Source organism: Hypomesus nipponensis, chromosome 4 (assembly GCF_054491055.1).
Source record: "Hypomesus nipponensis isolate SF chromosome 4, ASM5449105v1, whole genome shotgun sequence".
NCBI lineage: Eukaryota > Metazoa > Chordata > Actinopteri > Osmeriformes > Osmeridae > Hypomesus > Hypomesus nipponensis.
In genome coordinates this window covers 2,058,317-2,081,127 of record NC_140364.1, presented here as the reverse complement: position 1 = coordinate 2,081,127, position 22,811 = coordinate 2,058,317, and the positions used below count along the sequence as shown (strand labels likewise).

Below are 22,811 nucleotides of genomic sequence, written 5' to 3'. Positions count from 1 at the left end.
TATATATAGTTTATTCATCTGTGGTTGTGGGCTGGGGGATTTGAAGGCTTGAGAAGGTTCAGAGTTTAGTGAACAGTGGGCTCTCCAACACCTGGTTCTTCCAGTAGAGAGAGGAGATGACAGCTAGCAGGAGACAGCTAGCTTGAGGGGAAGCTAAGTTATCAACCACAAAGAGAAACAGATAACGAACATATTGTTTAGAAGTCCAATGTGGCTATGGGCTAATATAATTATGGGTTATGTGGTGTGATTGTTTTTATTGTTTGTCTTCTGATATAGCAGAAAAGGGGGGTAACCTAAAACAAAAAGCAGAGGTTGAATTATTTTTAATAAAAGTCTGTCTTTGTCATTCTCTGAAGACAGTCACATTGACTTAAGGGTTTGTTGAAGACAAACAGATGTTTCAACTAAATAATGGTGCTGAAAGAGAAAAAGTATTATTTTATAATGTGTGTAAGTAATTTTTTTCTAATTTTTTTGTTTCTGTAATATATAATCTTTTTAAAAGAGCTGCTTGACTCCCTTGTTTTTCTTCCCAGTCCCTTCCCCATTTTCACTCTCTCTCTTGATTGGCTGGCTGGCAATGCATGTTGCCTATAGGGTTACTTTTAAGCCAGCATTTTTGTTATTTCATTTCTTAGTTCCTGTTCCAGAATGACATCATCACTTACAAGGCTTCAGCCGCCTGTGTGAACAGTCACGCCCTTAAAACCAGGTGTGTGTCATTCAGAAGTCACTATTGATTATATCCACTATAAATCACCTCAACATCACAATAGATATGTCAGTGAATATGTCCTTCCCTCGCTCCCTGCCTTTCTCCCTCCTTCCCCACACTGTCGTGTTGTCCTTCTCTTAGACTTCAGTTGGTTTGGTGTACTGTAGCTCCACTGTCTTGGATCCATTCATGGCTTGTTGATGTCTTTCTGTTCAAAGTCTTTGATTAAACCACATGCCCGCGCATCCTGTCTGCGTGCCAAGCTTCTTAGTGTGTTGCACCTTTGTGTGTGTGTGTGTGTGTGAGTGTCTTTGCATCTATATCTACATCTCTGACCAACATCCTCATCTAGCTTAGCATGACAGATCAGTTTCCGAGGGGAATTTATGCTGTGACTCATTATATCTTTCAAAGTTCATTAAATGTACACCGTACAGATCCACTTGAGTTCATGCCAAATGAATCACTTTTAAAGATGGACAATTACAGGTTAAGGCACATTAGCTCTCCTGGCTGAATAAGTGGTGAGGTCCGAGTATTCAGGTTTGGAATTCCCGGTTCGTTTGAAGGCACAACAGGAAGCTGCCCACAATTATCCATGATGATGGAAAGCTCAGCCAATGAAAAGTCCTCCTGAAGAGACATGTGTGTTAGGGTTGACAAATGGAAAGAAACTGATTGTGGCAGAATTGAGTAGGGGTGTGACCCCTACTCAATCCCTGCATCTCAAATCACATACTTTTTCTTTATTTGTTGGTAGGTACTGCAGTTGCGGGTACATTCTGTTGCATACTGTATGTATGCAACTGGGACATACTACTTAGTCACAACATTGCGCCTTGAACTTCGACCCTCTAGCTTATACATGCATCACAGATTGTAGCATAACATTTATTTTAGGTTGGAGCTACATGTTTTACTTTGGAGATCAAAATAAAACGCAAAGCTGACCAGGGAGCATTCAGGGCATCCAGAGCTGTGCTGTTGTTACTTGGTTAGAGTAACAACTAATGTGTATTGTCCACTGTGCAGAGGATTGTGGGTCATAATAGCCAGCAATGGCGGTTCTAGCACATTGTGCGCGCAGGGCAAGTTTATCACTTGCACCCCCCCCACCCCCCGGGAGGAAGAAATCGTGTGCCGCCCCCTACCCCGTCGGCCGCCCCCCGACAGCGCCCTCAGAACGAGCACCGCTACAACCTGGCTGCGACAAACGAAAACGAAACTGCTGCATGGCAAGCAGGGGTGCCTGCAGCTGCCTGAAGGGGGCGCCAATATGCCAATTCCCCACAAACTGAAATGATCGATAAGAGAAAACCGCGCAGAGATTTCTTTTTTTTTAATGCTCGTGCGCCCCCCACGTGACATGAAAAAATGCTGCCCGGTCTGCCCGTGCCTAAAACCGCCCCTGATAGCCAGGAAAGCATGCTGGCTCGCATACTGCACAATGCGACCAAATACTGTAGGACATCCTGCAGTACACTGTACTGCATTGGAAATACTATGTATTGGGGCATACAAAATACTTTTTCTGGCATACTATATTAAATGGTAGTATGGGTATTGAGACATAAGGAGTGAAATGATCTCAAGGCATTGCCAGTCAAACCTGATCCCAAGGCATTACTAGTCACCCACCTGTTACTTCAATACTGACACCGGTAATGTAGCGAGAGTCATCCGAGGCTAAGAAGGCACAGACATCAGCAACCTCTACATGGAGATATAGAGATGGAGGGGGTTAGACAGAATGGGGGGATGGGTGTTACACAACAGGGTGGTGACCAGAGTGGTTCTACATTGGGAGCACCGTGGAGGTATTTATACCTGCAGGGTCTCCCATCCTCCCCAACGGAACCATGGAGGTTATCTAAACACACACACACAGTACATTTAGCATAGGTCATATACAACAGTAATGATTCTGCGAGGCTGGATCCCACCTTACTGATGACCTTCTCTGGGACCTTGTCAGTCATGGGGGTGGAGATGAACCCTGGTAAGACACAGTTACACCGTATCCCAAACCTACACACACACACACACACACACACAAAGCAAGTCAGACAGTCTTACACTAATCCCTTTTCTCAAAACGTTGTAACGTTGTAACGTCGTACACTGGGTGGGTGGCAAAAGTTTGGAATAATGTACAGATTTTGCTCTCGAGGATAGAAATTGGCACGTTTCCTATTTACTATTAGAAAGAACATTTATTTTTGATCAAATCAAGATAGGGCCCATTTCCAGCAGCCATCACTCCAACACCTCATCCTTAGTAGTCATGCTGATTTTGGTCCTATAAAATCACTTCTCATACTTGGTTCGTTAAATGATGCTTAAAATTGTCTTTTGTGTTCAATACACTTTTGTGCACAGTATTCAATACATTGGCATGTCTTAAGGTCAATATTCGGTCAAAAAGGGCTCAAAATAAAAAGCTTTATCTAGAAACTCATCAATCATTGCTTTGAGGAAGGAAGGCTATTCAATGCTTGAAATTGCCAGAAAGAACTTAAGGAGACGTGGAAGGCTTAGATGTACAACTACACAAGAGGAAAGTACATCACTGTCTCTAGTTGTCTAAAAAATTGATGTCTCACATGTCCTCAGCTGACAGCTTCATTGAGCTCTACCTGTTCACCACCAGTTTCAAGTACAACAGTAGAGAGAAGAGTTAGCCGTGCGGGCCAAAATAGCTGAGAAACAGACACTTTTAAAACAGAAAAATAAATAGGCTAGAGTGTGCAAAGAAGCAGACATTGTCAGGAGTACAGTACAGACGGTGATGGATTGGCTGGCATGATCTTAACCCCATTGAGATGTTGTGAGTTCAGCTGACTGTAAGGTGTGTGAGAAGTGTCCGACAAGCTAGCCACATAAGGCAAGTGCTACAGGAAGTGGGGCGAGAGGTCAAACTAACAGCTTGAATGCCAGGGATCTGCAAAGCTGTCACTGCTGCATGTGGAGGATTATTTTGATGAGAACACTTTGAAGTCGTAAGGGAAGTTGTGAAAAAGTTTGTTTTCTAATTGTAACAGTACTTTAACGTCCTGACGATACATTGGGATCAGTCGAATGTCACTTTGGTGGATAAAAAGTTCATTCAAGGTTCATTTACCGACAACCTCCTGATTAATAGCCCAATTCCCTAACCTCTCAGCCATCTGACTCCCTAAAAAGTACCCATTTCTTTCCGTAACAGCAACATTTGGACAGTATTCCAAACTCTTTTTTCTCTCTATTTGTCTCTCTGTCTCTCTCTCTCCTCCCCCCCCTCCCTCCCTCCCTCCCTCCTACTAGCTCCTCTTCTCTCTCTCACCCCTTCCTGTAGACAGTGTCTCTCTGGGATGTTGGCTGCGGTCTCACCTGCTCAGTTCCTTGGCAGCAGTCCTGGTGAGGCCCTCCACTCCTGCCTTGGAGGCAGAGTAGTTGGCCTGGCCGATATTCCCCACCTGGACAGCAGGCAGACATACCAAAACCACAGCATCAATAACACAATCAACAACACAATCAATACCGCATTACACATGGTATCAAAACAACTGGTTTTATTCATCTGTCAATCATCTTCGAAAAGAGGTTAATTTGATACTAAGCTTTCATATTAGGGTGTTTTACCAATGATTTGTTCTCTCTCCATTTCAACAATCGATTAGAGATTTATTTGGTACGTAGGCGTCATTTTAATTCCGCCAGCAGTAAAGATGTCCGTCTCACCCACCTTGCCCACGATGCTGCCCACAGTAATGATGGAGCCTTTGGGCGCTCCGCAGGCCACCAGGGCCTTAGACACAGCCTGGGTGAAGAGGAAGCTACCCTGGAGGGAGGAAGACAAGGAAGACAGAGGAGGGGTGCAGTAGAAGGGAAAAGGGGGAGACAGAGGATCCAAACAGGAGATGGAGGAAAAGAGGAGGTAGACAGTGAGACAAACAACAAACAACTGGAGTTAGAGTCCACGTTCGTCTTGACGTCCAGTGTGATGGGCTCATGTCAGGGTTGAGCAGGGAGAGTGGGCTCCTAAATGTGGAGGTCTGAGGGCAGGGGCGGAGCTACCTTGAGGTTGACCCGGATGACCTTGTCAAAGTCCGCCTCCTCCATCTTGAGCAGGAAGTCGTCCTGAGTGATGCCTGCAGCGTTGACGCACACGGAGGGGGGCTGGAAGTACCGGCACTGCAGGAGGGGAATGAGAGGGGCTCTAGTCAGCTGTGTGTGTACCAACACAAGGCGTGGGTCTATCTTTCATTCTGAGCGAGGAGGCTTGTTGGAGATCAGGAATTATTACGCGATTATCTCACGAGAGCAAGGCGGCAGGGCCAGGCACTGCTGTTGCTCTCCTCCGCCAAGCCAAGCAATCTGCATTATGGGAAACGACTTGCTGGCGACTGTCTGACTTTCTCCACTTTTTTACCCCCCCCCAGGCGCTACCACCTCGCCTACATTCATGGCGGATCGTAAAAAAGCCAAGTGTTTGAGTGTGTACGAGAGAAAGATTTACATGATATATATATATATAGCTTCAATATCGTCGAAAAATGTAGATGTTGTGTGCATGTGGGTCTGACCTGTATGCTAGTGACCAGTTTCTCCACGCTCTCCTTCGACGACACATCCACGGCTGCCGCCATGTGGTCTTGACCTTTGAGGTCATGGGTCAGGATTCCTAGAGTCTGATTGGCCGAATCCTCGTTAAGGTCAGCGACCACCACGGTGGCGCCCTCTGATGCGAGTCGTTGACAGACAGCTCGGCCAATCCCACTGCCCCCTCCTGGACAGATGGGACAAGCAAGGAGGTGAAGGGTCAGGCTCCACAGCAACAGGCATTTGGGTACACTCTCCTTAGTTTGTGGTCTTACATGATGTAGCAAATGATTGATTGAGGCAAATGATTGATAAGAGGCTTAGGCAGTAAACCATTGTTGCATATTAAAGCTTTTTGTTCATTTTCTCTAATTATTACGTGTAATAGCCCATATGTAGACATACATTGGGACTTTGTGGAAATACACTTCGTTTGATTCAAAACACCAGCCAGCACTGTTCTACTTCCCGAGATACAACAAAAGTAGGATTTAGGCGTGGTATGGTAAGACCATTTTCTTTCGTGTACAATTGAATGCAAGTAGTACATCGGATATAGCGATGTCCCACTTGATGTAATCAGGTCCTGTTTCACTGCTTTATTGATGCGGTGATCGTGGTCCATACAGTTTAAGTAGTTCCCCCACAACCTCTTCACAATCGCAAATCTATTTAGCTACCTACCTCAGACATGCTTTGTTTCGTATAATTGCATAAAGAGACATAACAGGAGACTAACCCGTGACAACCGCCAACCTTGATATGAGTCTTGTGGTGGCTGCCATGTTTCCACCCTTGTTTGTGTTTTTCCCTCTCCGACAGATAGATGGCGCCTCAGGACAAGGAAAAACTAAGATCTAGCAATCCAACGAGGTACAGTAGTAACCTTGCCGTGGTCACTATTATTGGTACTGTTTACATTGGTATGTTCAAATTATCAAATGACTAATAGCATCCCCTTTCATTATTTGAAGTTTAAAACGATTTACAGTTGTCAGTGAGCCAAATTAAGTAGCCTCCATCAAAGTATTTGCAAGTCATACTGTACGTGACGCAATTCTGGTGATTGCCCATTAGTGAATTAAGTTATTTTAATTTCATGTAGGCCTACAGTTGCTATTATGTTCAGTAAAGTGACGTCTAAAACATTTCAGACACACTTCAGAGTAAGATCAAGCGTTTGATATTTGTATTTTTTATTTTATAAAACACAATTAAAACATCCACTAGAATTAAGGTGGAATAAGAAAAACTTGACTGAAAGCAAATCAAGAAATCTCCAGGTGACAACGAAAAAACATGCTCCAGAGTTGTGCAATTGTAGAATATGTACATATCTTCAGTGTAACTTTTTCTTAAGATGTACATGTTTGTGAGTAGTATTCACCATGACAGTATTACCACAAAATGTCTCATAAATTTGGTTTCCATTTTCGCTCAAATCCCCACCCAAAATAAATAGCTAACCCATAGAACACATAAACATAACTGAAAACACCCCAGAACTGATTTTTAAAAACACGATTCAGGACTTTAAATAAACTCACAAATCTGTCAAGTACCCCCAAAATAGGGAGACTCCTAACTTATTCAGAAAATCTGATTAATCTAAAATAAGTTTCAAACATTCCAGCTGCCAAAATTGTCAGAAGGCCAAGTTGTTTAGAAATAGTGCTGTTCTATATGCTCTTACGTACGATAGAGTGGTTGGCATGGAGCAAGAAAGGGGGAAGGGATGTCATTCAGTACAGCACCCCAGGAAAGCTTACTAAAGACGCCACTGAAACTACTCCAAAAAGTACATTAAGAAATCAAATGCTACCAATGAAGATTAAGCAGTTTGCTAGCTTTGTTCCTGCCCTTCTAGCATCGTAGCTCTGCAGACCTAATACATGCAGACGGTAAGGAGACAAAGTAAGGTGATAAGGAAAGGAGACGAGGGAGGAAGCGATGGTAAGTTTTCGTTTTTCGGGCACAGGTGAAGTAGAGATGTGCTCACGGTTTATTGGCAGAACAGTGGTCACAAAAGGAACAAAGCAAACACAGTTTACAGACAGTTCAAAACGCTAACTCACAACAAAGGGGGGGGGGGGGGGGGGGGCGTGGCGGGACCGAGCTATCACACAGCTGTTCACTTCTCAGATGGAACCTCCTCGTGCCGTGGCGAGGACTACACTTACGTTTAGCACTGTAGTCATGCGCTTCTGTCATTGTCCTCCAGTAGGTGGCGCCATTCCCCATAAAACTAGTCTGCCAACAGGACAGTGGGAGAATATTTCCTCCCCTGACGCTAGGAGACTCCGGTGTAGTCCAGGCATGACGGGGGGGGGCATCTGTTTGGACAGCCTGTCTGTCGAGCTAAGACCATGTGTCGCCCCGTGTGTTTGATTTGTACTATTGCTGACTGAGCCAAGGTGCTTTAACATGAAGGGCTCTAAAGGTGGTTTACATTAGCATCCGGTAAGCGAGGCCGCATCATGATGAAACCGTGCCAACACACACGCACACGTACACACACACACACACACCTGTTAAAACCCTCTATACCTCAGTCTGTAATGTAAAATAAAATAAAAGAAGGGGGAAGAAAAAAATAAACGAGCAAAGAGGAAAAAAGAATAAGACAGTCTGTCCACACCAGCTAGTTCCCCTATGATTAGGGGAGTCCTTAAATGCTTCTTTATAAAAGAAAAATAGATATTTATATATTTGTACACCGTATTTACACAGTATTGAGGAGAAGGACAGGGTAATAGGAGAAGTTCCAAAGAGAAAGACATTCTTCCCCCCCCCCTCCATCATTATCCATCTCCAGAGTTCGCATGGAGGTCTCTCTCCTCTCTCCGTCAGGATCCACGGCTCTCGCTCTGTCTCTCCATTCTGGTTCTACACCACAGGGAACATCCCAGTGTCTTCCTCTCTCCTGGTCCAGGGCCACATGGAACACGCCCTGGGTGCGTTGAACCCGGGGGATGGAACCCTGGTTTTGGAATCCTGGAGATGGAACCCCTGGGGTTGTGGAACCGTAGGTTTGGAACCCTGGTTGTGGAACCCCTAGGTTTGGAACCCTGGTTGTCAGTGTTCCGGTCCAGTTTCTCTGGCTGACAACAGCTCTGATCCAGCAACAACTCTAATGGTGGTTCCGTTGGGAGGGAGGAGTGGAGGGGGGGAGAGAGCGGGGGGGCCCCTCCCCCCTCCCTAGTCTGAGTCACTGGTGTCTGAGGAGGAGGAGGAAGAGGAGGAGGAGGAAGAGTCGGAGCTGGAGCTGCTGGCGCTGAGACGAGAGGCTGGGGCGTGGGCTTCTACGGCGCTGGGCTTCTCCGCTGGAACACACACACGGGCAGGGTTACACACACCATACAGGTCCACACACAGCCACACACCATACAGGTCCACACACAGCCACACACCATACAGGTCCACACACAGCCACACACCATACAGGTCCACACACAGCCACACACCATACAGGACCCACACACAGCCACACACCATACAGGTCCACACACAGCCACACACCATACAGGTCCACACACAGCCACACACCATACAGGTCCACACACAGCCACACACCATACAGGTCCACACACAGCCACACACCATACAGGTCCACACACAGCCACACACCATACAGGTCCACACACAGCCACACACCATACAGGACCCACACACAGCCACACACCCTACAGGACCCACACACAGCCACACACCATACAGGTCCACACACAGCCACACACCATACAGGACCACACACAGCCACACACCATACAGGTCCACACACAGCCACACACCATACAGGTCCACACACAGCCACACACCATACAGGTCCACACACAGCCACACCCCATACAGGTCCACACACAGCCACACACCATACAGGTCCACACACAGCCACACACCATACAGGTCCACACACAGCCACACACCATACAGGTCCACACACAGCCACACACCATACAGGTCCACACACAGCCACACACCATACAGGTCCACACACAGCCACACACCATACAGGTCCACACACAGCCACACACCATACAGGTCCACACACAGCCACACACCATACAGGACCACACACAGCCACACACCATACAGGTCCACACACAGCCACACACCATACAGGTCCACACACAGCCACACACCATACAGGTCCACACACAGCCACACCCCATACAGGTCCACACACAGCCACACACCATACAGGTCCACACACAGCCACACCCCATACAGGTCCACACACAGCCACACACCATACAGGTCCACACACAGCCACCCTATACAGGACCCACACACAGCCACACACCATACAGGTCCACACACAGCCACACACCATACAGGTCCACACACAGCCACACACCATACAGGTCCACACACAGCCACCCTATACAGGACCCACACACAGCCACACACCATACAGGTCCACACACAGCCACACACCATACAGGTCCACACACAGCCACACACCATACAGGTCCACACACAGCCACCCTATACAGGACCCACACACAGCCACACACCATACAGGTCCACACACAGCCACACACCATACAGGTCCACACACAGCCACCCTATACAGGACCCACACACAGCCACACACCATACAGGTCCACACACAGCCACACACCATACAGGTCCACACACAGCCACACACCATACAGGTCCACACACAGCCACACACCATACAGGTCCACACACAGCCACACACCATACAGGTCCACACACAGCCACACACCATACAGGTCCACACACAGCCACACACCATACAGGTCCACACACAGCCACACACCATACAGGTCCACACACAGCCACACACCATACAGGTCCACACACAGCCACACACCATACAGGTCCACACACAGCCACACACCATACAGGTCCACACACAGCCACCCTATACAGGACCCACACACAGCCACACACCATACAGGTCCACACACAGCCACACACCATACAGGTCCACACACAGCCACCCTATACAGGACCCACACACAGCCACACACCATACAGGTCCACACACAGCCACACACCATACAGGTCCACACACAGCCACCCTATACAGGACCCACACACAGCCACACACCATACAGGTCCACACACAGCCACACACCATACAGGTCCACACACAGCCACACACCATACAGGTCCACACACAGACACACACCATACAGGTCCACACACAGCCACACACCATACAGGTCCACACACAGCCACACACCATACAGGTCCACACACAGCCACACACCATACAGGACCCACACACAGCCACACACCATACAGGTCCACACACAGCCACACACCATACAGGTCCACACACAGCCACACACCATACAGGTCCACACACAGCCACACCATACAGGTCCACACACAGCCACACACCATACAGGACCACACACAGCCACACACCATACAGGTCCACACACAGCCACACACCATACAGGTCCACACACAGCCACACACCATACAGGACCCACACAGGGTTATACACCACATGACCCAAGCAGGGTTATACACCACATGACCCAAGCAGGGTTACACACCTTTCGACAGATAACACACAAGCCATCCTGAAGGACACAGAACAAGGAAGTACATTCCCACATACACCACTTAAAAACCACAGATGTGGAAATACCGTTATCTCATCTGTGTTTACACTTCTCTGTGTGTTTATTTTGCTGCTGCAGGAAAGGCTTGGATTGTATGTAAATGGCCTCGCTGTGGTTTCTTGGACACATGCGTGTGTATCAGTATTAGTGTGTGTGTCTCAGTATGACTGTGTGTATCAGTACAAGTGTGTGTGTGTGTGTGTGTGTGTGTGTGTGTCAGTGTCTCTTACGTTTGGTTTTGGCTGGCTTCTTGCCAGAGTTGAGCTGTCCAGACACGTCCAGCAGCCTTCGCTCCAGCTCAATCTGTTTCTCCAGGGCCAGCTCCTCCCTGGACTTCCCCGCTCCGCCCTTCTTTCCCGCTGAAACACACACCGGACAGCACAGGGTTGAGACAACGACACACAGACCATGGAAGGGCTTAAGATCACTGGTCTCTGCAAACCCCCTTTCTCTCTCATCTAAAGGTTTGGATCATGAACAGGCGGAGGTACACACAGTTTACATCGCTGGTCTCTCGCCTTCTCTCTACACTTCCAGTCTACAACACTGGTCTCTCCAGCACTTTCAACACAACTCATTCACGGCAGTGATGTCATGCTTCACAGTTGTGTTTAAAAGATATGAACACAGAACAGGGGGTCGTTGTCCCGGCATGAAACTGACAGGGGGGGGGGGGTAAGCGGAGGTGCAGAGCTGAAACTGTCTGTGTAAAAGGGAGAACCGGAATGACGGGAATTCCCAGCAATGACATCACGCCTCCACAACGCCAGCATGCTATCTAAAACTTGCATACAGGGTGGCATTATGCTGGCTTTGTTTGGTTCAGTGGAACTTCTTAACGAAAATACTGCAGGATCTCTGTGTAAACACTATAGGGTTCGACTAGCCCTGCTACCCTCACAGTCGACAGGGAAACCCAGCCCCTCTGTCAGTCTCACCGTAGGGCTTGCGAGGCTTCTTCCTCAGGCAGGTCAGCACATATCTCTCCAGCTCTCTCAGCGTCGAGGGCTTCAGGGTCTCAAAGTCGATCTCGATCTCCTCTGGGTTGGTGTCTCTGAGGGAGGGCTCCCTGGCCTGGCCAGGCAGGGGAGACAAGCCGCATGTTAACACGTGTCTCTTGCTTGGGAGATGTGTGTGTGTCTGTGTGTGTGTGTGTGTGTGTGTGTGTGTTTGCTCCCGTACCTGGATGATGTGCACCACGCGGCCCAGCTTCTCCCCGGGGAGCCTGTTGATGTCCAGGCTGAGCTGGCGCTTCTCGTCGTAGGACATGGGCGACACCTCCTCCTCCTCCTCAGAGTCGTAGTGGGGCAGCATGGAGGCGGGGGCCATGCTGTGGCCCTGCATGCTCAGCATCATGCCCTGGGACTTCTTAGACCTGGGGTGGGGGTGGGGGGAGATGGGTCAACTACGACCACAGAAGGGCTTAAATGGCATGCATGTTGCATGACATTAAAGGCAGGGTATGTATCCGCACCCTATGATAGGTCATGGTTAATATAGTGCTGCGACAGCCAGAGATATCGGATTTATTCCATTTTACTGTCAGAGCACCTGATTCATTGATGGGTCACAGGATGTGGTTTATTTCAGCAAATATGACAAAAAGGTTCCTCTCAAAAGCTTCACCTACCCTACCTTTAAGCAAAGCCACATGCACTTTAGGGGGCTGAAAAGCAGCCCAACGGCTCACGTCAACACGCGAGCCTGCAGCATCGGTAGTGACCAGCAGGGGGGGAGCTACTCACTTGCTCTTGTTGTTCTTCTTGCCCGGGCCCCTCTTGCCCTGCGTGGAGCTGCTGCCTCCTTTGCTGCTCTTAGTCTTGGGCGTCTTGGTGACCTTGGGGGTCTTGGTGACCTTGGGGGTCTTGGGGGCCTTGGGGGGCCTGACGGGCACCAGCTCCTCCTCTACCGGTGCCCGGCGGTGCTTCTCGGGCTTCTTCTTCTTCTTCTTATCCTTCTTGTCTTTCTTCTTCTTAGGCTTGACTATGGGGCCCTGGGAGAGGGCAGCTAGCTGCTCGTGGACCGCCTTCAGCTGGGGGGGGAGGAGGATGGAGGATGGATGGAGGATGAGGAGGACGTGGGAGAAGGAAGGGGAGGTGAAGGGGAGGGTGAGGAGTAGGGAGGGGGTGAGGGGGAGGAGGGGTGGGAGGAGGGAGGGGAGGGCGGGGAGTGGTCAATGCCTGTGGTGGCTGAGCCAAGCTTAGCATTTATAAAAAATGAAATTATCAGTGAGCGTCAGTGGGATTGTGTTTCTGCCTCTGTGGTTAAAAGCCTGATCTCACAATTTCAGACGCAAACACTTATATATTATTATATTGAATCGTTTGCATTTGTAAATGTGTGCTTGCTGTGTGTACTTCTGAGTGTGTGTGCGAATGTATGCCTGAGTATACGTGTGTATGTATGCCTGAGAGTGACAAGTGTGTGTACCTATATCTGGGAACGTTTGTTTGTCTGAGTGTGTCTGTGTGTGTGTGTGTGTGTGTCTGAGTGAGTGCGGGTGTGAGTGCGTACGCCAGTGGAGTTTCTTCTACCTGGGTACACACCTGTTCCTGCAGCTCAGCCAGCCGGGTGGCCCTCTCCTCCTCGCTGTCGGAGCTCGGGCTGCTCTCGCTCTCCTCGCTCTCGCTGCTCGGCTCGCTCTCCGACGACGAGGACGAGGAGGACGAGGAGGACGAGGAGGAGGAGTGGGCGCCGCGGGAGGCTGGGGCTGCCGACGGCTCGTCCGGCATCTTGGCGAAGCAGAACTCAAACACGTCCTGCGGGGGGAGGGGGGGCGCGGTTACTAGGGGGTAACTAGCCGTCGCTAACAGCACGAACGCGGTTATTATCAAAGCTTATCGTCCTGGATAGTGGGACCTTAGAATACAGAATGAGATGCAGTTGTTTTGAGTGTTACAAAATAGAGTAGAACAGTAAATGAGTTTGAGAGTTAAGATCAGAGGTCGAATCTGGATTTGGGGTTAAAGGTCATGTGGGGTTACCTGCAGCTTGCGTGCCATGCCCACCACGTCGTGGTCTGGGGGGTTGTACTTGTAGCAGTTGGAGAACATGAGTCTGACGTCAGCAGAGAACTGCTGGGCCTCCCTGTACTCTCTGCTGTCCATCTTCCTCTGGAGGGGGAGGGGAGGGGGGGGTTAGAACCTTTCCATCTCACAGTTACCGCTTCAACACTTTTAGGGCTCATTTACATTTCAGTAACTAGTTTCCTTTTTACATTTCAGTAACTAGTTTCCTTTTTACATTTCAGTAACTAGTTTCCTTTTTACACTTCAGTAACTAGTTTCCTTTTTACACTTCAGTAACTAGTTTCCTTTCGTCTGCCCTGAGTTTTGCTCTGTTTCCCTGACAGGTGTAAAGACTGGATACTGTATGATTGGCATGTGCCTACAGCATTTTAGCATAGTCATCCTCTTATAATATTTTTCTTTTTTATTAAAAAGTACATAAACATAAAAATGACAAATTCTTACATATAATTTCAAAAACATATTTTCAATTTTATTATTACTATTATTATACATATCTATATTGTCAGCATCTGCTAAATGACTGTAAAAGTGTACAAGGATTTTTGGCGGGAAAAGCGCTGGGCGTGTACCTTGATGGTGCTGAGGTCCATGGGCTGCTTGATGATGTCGTGGTAGTCGTGGAGACCGAGCGACGAGGCGTCCACGGGCTTGTAGAAGGGCCAGGCGTAGGCGGCGTGCTTCTTGGACAGCAGCTCCTTCAGCACCCCGCTGCAGTACCGGAGCTGGGGCCCCAGCTTGCTCCGCCTCACCGGGTTGGGCAGCATCGAGTCGGGCAGGTCCTTCTTGGGGGGCTTGATTGGGCGTCCGCTCACCCCCCGCCTCCCCGCCGGGGCCTTCAGTCCCCCGCCGCGCCCCATGGGCATGCCCAGCGCCCCCATGCCCAGCCCGCCCATCCCCAGGCCCAGGGCGGGGCCGTGGTCGCCCCCCAGGGACGTGAGGGTGAGGGGGGAGTCGTGGCCGGAGCCCATGCCCAGGCCGATGCCCCCCACGCCCATGGTGATGGGCAGGGCCATGGTAGTGGGGGTGGTGGTGTCCGCTTTCCTCTTCACGCCCTTTTTCTGCGGGGAGGACACAGAGAGAGGGGGGGGGGGTGTTTCCCAACGCTCGTAGTTCTGGAATGTTCTAATGTTGCTGTTCTAGCGCTGCGTTCTGAAGAGTCAAGGACTAGAACCACATTCCATTCCGAACATGGCTCACAGGATACGTACACAATACATCTGTTGTTCAAGCTGCGCATCATCTACATGAGATCTTTCCGGCCCTGGAGAGCTACCTCCATACCGCCTTTCCCTCCAACCCCAGTTAGAAAGGACCTGATTCAGCTCATCAACCAGCTCCACCCGATAACCCTCACATTCTGGTGAGCTGCACTGGAGGATGGAGGGGGGTGTCCGCATGTGGTCGTCCAGGAGCGGGGCTGGCGGAGGGGGCGGAGGGGAGGAGTGCGTACCTTGGTGGTGGGCTGTGTGGGGGGCAGCCCCAGCATGGAGGGGGCGCTGTGGGCCAGGCTCTTGGAGAGGAGGGTCTGTGGGGGGGTGGAGAGGAGGGAGTCTGGCGTCTCAGGGGTGGGGGGGGAGTAGGCCGACTGGGAGACAGCGGGAACCTGGTGGGCTGTGGTCACCCCTCCTGATACTGGGGGAAGGGGGGTAAACAAAAGGATGAGTTTACGTACAGGTAAAAAAGCACCACAATACAACAAACACTTCTGTATTCAGCTCACTGCAAGTCTTTTAAAATAGTCTCAAATGAGTGCATTCGTGAGTCATTGGAACCTGAGATTCCTTGTGTGTGATATTTGAATACTGTGTACTGCCCTTACCAGTACAGACTGCCCTTACCAGTATTGACTGCTTTCTTTTAAATAACGACTAAGACCTCTGCCTAGTCCCATCCATCTGAACCCCCAGCTCCCCCCCCCCCCTCCTATCCCTCACGTCTCACCTGCTGCTCTGCGGCCCTTGCCCGGCTTGCCAGGCTTGCCCCGGGGGGGCGGGGGGGGCAGCTCGATCTCCTCCTGGGGCATCTGGGCCACCTTCTGCAGGAAGGCCTTCTCCAGAGACTGGGCCATCAGCACTATGTCATCCGTGGGCTGGGGAACACACACACACACGGGGAGGGTTCATGACAGGATCCCTTTCTGAATGGTTCATTGAAAGAGCTGACTGATCCGTCATCACAACCGGCAGAACCCTTAAGGAGTGGGTAGAGGGTAGATACTGCGACCGTTCACCCTGATCTTCACCAAACCCAAACGACTAATGGCTGGATAAATAAATACGGGTCTCTCTCTCTCTCTCACACACACACACCTTGTTGTAGATGTAGCAGTTGGTGAACATGGTGTTGAAGTCCTGCATGCACTCGCTGGCGCTGCGGTAGTAGTTGTTCTCCAGACGCTTCTTGATGGTGCCCATGTCCATGGGCTGCTTGATGATCTTATGATAGTCCTGGAGGGAGGGGGGGGAGACAGAAGGGGTGGAGACCGAGAGAGAGGGAGACATAGGCAAAGTCAATAAAGAGAGCGCAGGCAAAAATCAACCATGTGAAGATTCCGCACCGACGCGCTCGCACGCCCACCCCACCGCCGACACCCACCGGCAGGTTGAGCTTGGACGCGTCCACTGGGTCGTGGAAGGGCCAGGCGAAGTGGTGCCTCCACAGGGACTTGAGCAGGGCCTTGTGGAGGAACTGCAGCTGGTTGGTGGCCCTGCCCAGGCGGCTGGGGTCCCTGACGGGCGGCAGCGGGGGCCCCGCGGGGGGGTTGAGGCCGTGGGGGAGCAGCGCGGGGCTCTCGAAGCCCTCGTACAGCAGCGACGGCTTCCTGATCCGCTTGCCCGGGCCCGGGGGGCCCTGCTCCATTGCCATGACGACGCCCGACATGCCCACTTCGACCCCGCCCATGGAGCTGTTGGTGGGAAGGGGGAGGTAGAAAGACAACAGGATGGAGGAGGAGAAGGAGGGGATAGGGAAAATGTTGACGTTAGACGCTGCATAACCAGTTTTCACTTTAATGGTATCCTTCTTGTGCCTTTGTCTTTGTGTGGTCAAGCACCAGCAGTCCTGGGTGCTTAGACCCTGTCCTCCCCTGTGCACGAGCAGCACCATGAGAGTTTTTGTCACAGCTCACTGCTCTGCTCTCCACATACACACAAGGGGCCTGGGTACAGTCTCACACACACACTTCTCAGCAGGACTTCTCAGCAGACTGTGTGTGTCCGGGTATGGTTGTGGTGGTTTTCACACAAGAGGCCTTGGGCTAACAGGTCTCAGTTCCACCATGTTAACTGCTGGCCAATCGGCTTCTGAGAGTGCACACATGAATATTAATGAGGGGCGGGACTCGGTGGAGTAGGAACTGTTGCGTCACACTGAGAACCCTGACAAGGGGCTGTTTCATAGTTTCACTGTGTTCCAACTCCGCACACAACCAAGTACATACTGTCCAACCATAGGACCATTGTGTCAAATCTATTACTCGCCACCAGTAGCCTATATTTGCACACTAAGACTATGCGTAGATATACACATGTTCATTTAGGACACTTAGGATTGGCAGTGCAAGGCTGTGTGTCATGGTTTCCGGCTCTGGGTGACCTCTCCCTGTCTTCAGTGGGACTCAGTGGGGACAGTGCAGGACCTGGATGGAGACTTTCATGTTGACATTGTGATAACCTGGGACGCCATAGACGACACCCCAAAATAAAACATGGGTTACACCCCCTTTTTCATCAACACTTGTTGACTCAGACTTGTCTTATATCAACAATTTACTGGAGTACAGTCAGCAGAAATGAAAACAGGACACAAGATGCATTGTGGTTAACATAGTTCTACTTACACTGAGGGGCTGCATATATTTGTTGTGTTTTTTTTACAGCCCTCTTCCTCTTACATCGCCCTGGCAACGAGACTAACAATTCTGCTCCTTTGATCGATAGAGTGGTATTGCCATGGTAACAAAGCCCAACCCCCCACTTACTAACAGCAGTTACAACAGGCACAGTGAGGGCAGGAGTTGGACACAGGCCATAACCAATCCCAAGGCTACAGTCCATTGTCAGGAGTGTATCTGGCCATGAAAGAGAGAGGCATGGTTCAAAACGCTCGTTCCTAACCCTGAATCCAGCCATGCACACTAGTACATTTGCGGGGATCAGGTCGGAAAAAGATGTCTGGATATCTTCCCTGGCTCTTCAACAAGATGGAGTAAATTGTACCACATTAAATGCTTTTGTATCTGAGAAATGTATGTACGTAATACGTGCCAGCATGTACATCATTGTGAATGCGTTTTAGACTTTTGCAGTCGAGGATCTATTGTTTTGAACCGATGCAGGGGAACCGATGCAAGGCTCTCGTGAATCCCTTTCACATGCAGACCAAAATAACCCCACGAACTCTGGCTCACCCTGCACACATGCCCTACTGACACAATACTGGGGAAAGACTGTAGATGTGTATACAGTTCAGACACTGATCTTGAACCAAAGGCATTTAGTTAATCTATATAATAACCTGTTACAAGTCATTACATACTACCATTGGACCATTGCAATTACCATTTAACATGACATACTACATAACATGGATAACCTACGAAACAGCACCCTGCAGTGCTTGCTTACATAAGGCTATAGCAGTTCTACAGATAAATGGTTAGATAAAACGTCTATTTAGAACTGGAAACACCATTAGAAGACTACTCTGGGCAGCTCCTTTACCATCCATTTAAAGTAACTGAATCAACAGAAAATCGGTCCATGACATCCCAGGGATGGTCAAGCACATTCTACATATCCTGGAATAAAAATTGTATGTAATAAATTACCAAATATTAATTCAAAACAATTCATTATTTTGTAATGACACAAGTATGAAAACACATTTTTATAAAACGGTGTACTTTATTGTATGATTTAAACCTTTATACACAAATTGCAGAATATACTGCAGCTACGAGCTAACATACAAAAGTGATACTCTACGTAAAAAAAAAAAAAAATGACCTAGTCATGCATTTAGTAAACGACTACCTATATAAACTGATGAATAACTTCCAACCTAACATTCACACCCCTCAATGCACGAAAACTCAGTCTCCTATGAATTCAGTGGTTGGTATACCAGATTACAAAATATATTATCTATCCGCACATGTTATAATCACCGAAAATAAATGTAGTTCTACTTTTAGATGTGCAGTTAAATAAGGTAGCTTATTGGTAAGTAGTATTAGTATCTGCTTATAAGTGACAGGTGGCGAAAGGATAGCCCGAAACAATCCCGTTTCCAAGCAACCCTTCAGCCGACCACCCTAGATTATTCCTTGAGTCTACCGCGCTCCATTCTGATCGAAAACACCCATGAGACGAAACAAGTTTACCCCCAACCGTTTGATTGTGACATCCCACGTAGCATACCCTGTCTCAGCAGGAAACATGATTATCTGTAGCTAACATATCTAGAGCTAGCCAACATCATAACATCCTGGGCAAATTGCGCCATCACCACCTCAAACAACGCATGCAATTATCACATGGCCACAAAAACAACATGGACATGCAGGACGAGACTACCACCAACCCGGCATATTTTAGAGACAAAACATCGTAAAAACGCTTCTCTCGTTAACGTTAGCCAATTCCCACCACAGACAACCATCGAAATTAGCCTCCAGCCGTACAAACCAAGCTATCAGATTCTGCTAACGTTAACTTCACACCCATCACAATTCCAGCAGATACTGACTAGCCTACACTCACGCCCAGCAGACTTAACGCCCGAACGGCTTCAAAACAACAGCCGCCGAGCGTCTGAAAGGACCGCAGTTGAGTGCCTGGCTTTGCAACGCTAGATAGCTAAAGCGGCTATACAGCTATTTGCCGATCATTGAAACAGAGGAAGATGGCGCCGGCGTAGGTAGTAAAATAAGAACGAGAGCGGGCAACGGCATTTTTTTTACTAATGTTTTGTGCACAAAAACAGCGAACTAAATATAAATAATTGGTATAAGTGCCTTAAAAACCCTACGAGACCAACCAACAATTGCCAGTTTGTTTCAAGAATCAACGCATCCTTTTCACAACAAGCCACTTTCAGCGCTAAACCCCGGCGTACACAAGCTGCAATGAGTTCGGCCATTCCATCAATTTTTATGAAAAAGACTACATATTATGTAAACAATATCCTGTCAGATCGTGAGGTCTAGGTCAAGTTTACCCATCAGTACCTTTCAAGGGGCGGGTTTAAAGCCGTCTCCATCGGGATGGATCCGGATTCTGATTGTAAACTAGACCGTTATTCTGGTTCTGATCGTCCTCCAGTATCCTTCAGTCCCCCTCGCTCACGACAACTCACTGCTTCAGCGAAATGGCGAAACCTGGCTACACCCGATACTTTATAGACCAACCACTGACTGGATTGGACAGGGTACGTTAAAAGGACTACGCCCCCACAGTTCCCATTGGCTAGTCAACACGTCTGCTAAAAGTTTCCACACCCCTTCTAGACTGTTTTGAAGACCCAACAGGAATACATGTATATAATATTTAATCTCAACTTAGAACTGGTCATTTACAGAATTTCATACTTGATACTTTGCTGAGTCTAAAAAAAACGAATTTGACAAGTGTGCTTTACGAAAGCGTCTGATGAAACACTCAAACCGGCAGCGTTGCTTGTCCTATTACATTACGTCAACGTGGGCCAAGCAGCGCCGACGATTGGTCAATGAAAATCTAGCTTTGCGCTTCCACTGTAAACAGGGAGCAAGCCCATTGGTTATTAAGTACAGTCACGCGCCTCTTTCCTTCGCCAGACTCTGAAACCCGACTCCCCCATGCATTCACAGCACTTCCCTTAAAAGAGGGAATCCGCATTTTGGCTTTGCGAAAGTGCGGCAAGATCGCCATCTTGAATTGCCCAGTCTGCATGGCTATCACAATTATCCCCAAACTGCATTGTGAACGCAACTAATTGCAATTGACACGGTATTAACGACAAATCCAAATATAGGCTATTCGTATTTCGGCCATGGCTGCGACATAGGCAAAAGACAGACGCGCTCTTAAGGGCACACTCAGAATGAGTGTTGAAGCATTCTAATACCCTTTAGTCACGAACTCTAGTACAGAGCTTCAACTACAGCATATCCAATCATTTTGTAACAGTCACCGGTTTCACCTGTTAAAGTCTTCCAGTAAAACAAGGAAGTGTAATAGAACATCAATTCAGATAGGCCAAACTGGCCAAGAAATTGCCCTCCATTGAATGACACAGCAGTTTCTCACTTCTCGTATAATTCTGTAATTAATACATTAAAAAACGGCAAAAAGCTCATCTTTCACTAAGGTATTAGTCCAAGAATCAAATATAGTTAACGTCAAGTTCTTAACGAATTCCACAAAACACCACACCCCAGAAACACTGACACTATTCAATAAATTGTATATCGAGAACAACCTGAATCACATTAGATACAACATTATTAACTTTTAACTGCTGAAAAGTTATCTAAACAAAAAACTATGCAAGGTTATACCAACGAAAACGAGTCTTCTTTCGACAAGGCCCAAGCAGCTCACTACATGTGGGTTATCTAACGCACCCATCCCCCACACCACAAGGTTACACGTTCTCTACAATGTCACTCGAATTTGGCATAGAATCTATCGACAAATACTGACAAGTAGCATACATTTGAATGAGGAAAAACTCAATTTAAAGAAGGAGGTGCTTGTAAATAAAATAAAAATTCTAATTTCAAAACATATTGTTTCTAATTTAATCCCCAAAGTAGGACTGAAATAAAAATGATTTCAGTCAAACTCGATGTGTAAATCCATGGGAAGCGAAACTTTCCTTCAATAATCTTCTTGTCTTCCAACACGACACTTTTTTTTCATCACATTTCTCTCAAACATGTCCGACTTCTTCCCCCATTCATTGGATTGAAGTGGGGGAGGGGGGTCATGTGATCAGATAAGACCGAGACGCAATGTTTATCAAAAGTTGCACAAACGCTTCCAAGGGAATGGCTACAATTGTACCCAGCCGTGGTATTTTGCCGTCATATTTTTGATTCCGCCGTCCATAAAGTGCTATTATAAACCAAGAATCGATCGTATTTGTAGATATCTTAGCGAAATCCAGAACAAAGGACATACTTTCAGGAAGTTGCACTTAGATCCGATTGGACCAAATGTAACCACGTGATTCGGCTTGGAAATCCCCTCACCGCATCAACGTCGCTATTTACCGACCTGTCTCTCCTGTTTCATAACTACATCAATGAGTCAATTACCTACACTTAAATAAATCACAATTGTCCTTTGCCCAACGTAGGAAAGGGTTGTGCCGTCTCCCACTAACATATCTCCTCCTCCTCCTCTGCCCACGACGTCCAACATATTGCGCATGCGTTTTGCCACAAGCGCATGTGTCCGTGTCACTATGACAATCCGTCTCCAATCACATTATACTGATTTGAGATCAGTTTTGACAAAAAAATCATAGGAAATGAGAAGTACAGCTTGTTCTGAGTAATCTGCTCTGACCATGAGTGTTGATGCAGTGCAGTTCGATTTTCATGTTGCAAGAGTAGGCTACAGCACTACAAACAGATATAGAACATAAATAGTTGCATGTGCACATAAAAGAAGGTGCGACTTCCTGTTGTTTGAAGCTGGTTTTCAAAAGATAGAGTGGAACTTTACACCCGTCACTTACCTCAACCCTGGCAGGGTCTACTCTAGCATACTGTCTCTGGCTTTCCGAAACATTCTTCATAAGGTGTCCATTCTTGACTTAGTAGTTAATGAGTTAGGGAGTCAGATGGCTGAGCGGTGAGGGAGTTGGGCTAGTAATCAGAAGGTT

The 22,811-nt window shown here is 48.1% G+C and overlaps 2 protein-coding genes across 3 annotated transcripts; both read right to left on the bottom strand.

Moving 5' to 3' along the window:
* Positions 1-1,117: 1,117 nt before the first annotated feature.
* hsd17b8 (hydroxysteroid (17-beta) dehydrogenase 8) lies at positions 1,118-6,105 on the bottom strand. Its single transcript, XM_084695579.1, has 9 exons — positions 6,039-6,105; positions 5,284-5,486; positions 4,775-4,891; positions 4,443-4,538; positions 4,088-4,173; positions 2,662-2,746; positions 2,546-2,588; positions 2,357-2,431; positions 1,118-1,351 (listed from the first exon to the last, which is right to left on the bottom strand). The coding sequence occupies exons 1-9, from the start codon at positions 6,082-6,084 to the stop codon at positions 1,332-1,334; spliced, it is 771 nt and encodes a 256-aa protein (XP_084551705.1). The 5' UTR covers positions 6,085-6,105; the 3' UTR covers positions 1,118-1,331.
* Positions 6,106-7,253: 1,148 nt separating this feature from the next.
* Positions 7,254-22,330, bottom strand: brd2a (bromodomain containing 2a). Of its 2 annotated transcripts, none has more exons than XM_084695571.1 (13): positions 20,167-22,330; positions 16,533-16,842; positions 16,247-16,384; positions 15,879-16,026; positions 15,388-15,569; positions 14,507-14,995; positions 13,890-14,018; positions 13,440-13,664; positions 12,651-12,937; positions 12,088-12,280; positions 11,844-11,979; positions 11,136-11,264; positions 7,254-8,622 (listed from the first exon to the last, which is right to left on the bottom strand). In XM_084695571.1, exons 1-13 carry the CDS (start codon positions 20,196-20,198, stop codon positions 8,498-8,500), a joined length of 2,523 nt encoding a protein of 840 aa, XP_084551697.1. In that variant the 5' UTR covers positions 20,199-22,330; the 3' UTR covers positions 7,254-8,497. The 2 variants fall into 2 exon arrangements, with proteins under 2 accessions (XP_084551697.1, XP_084551698.1); XM_084695572.1 differs by having other exon boundaries at positions 13,452-13,664.
* Between the last annotated feature and the right edge of the window lie 481 nt (positions 22,331-22,811).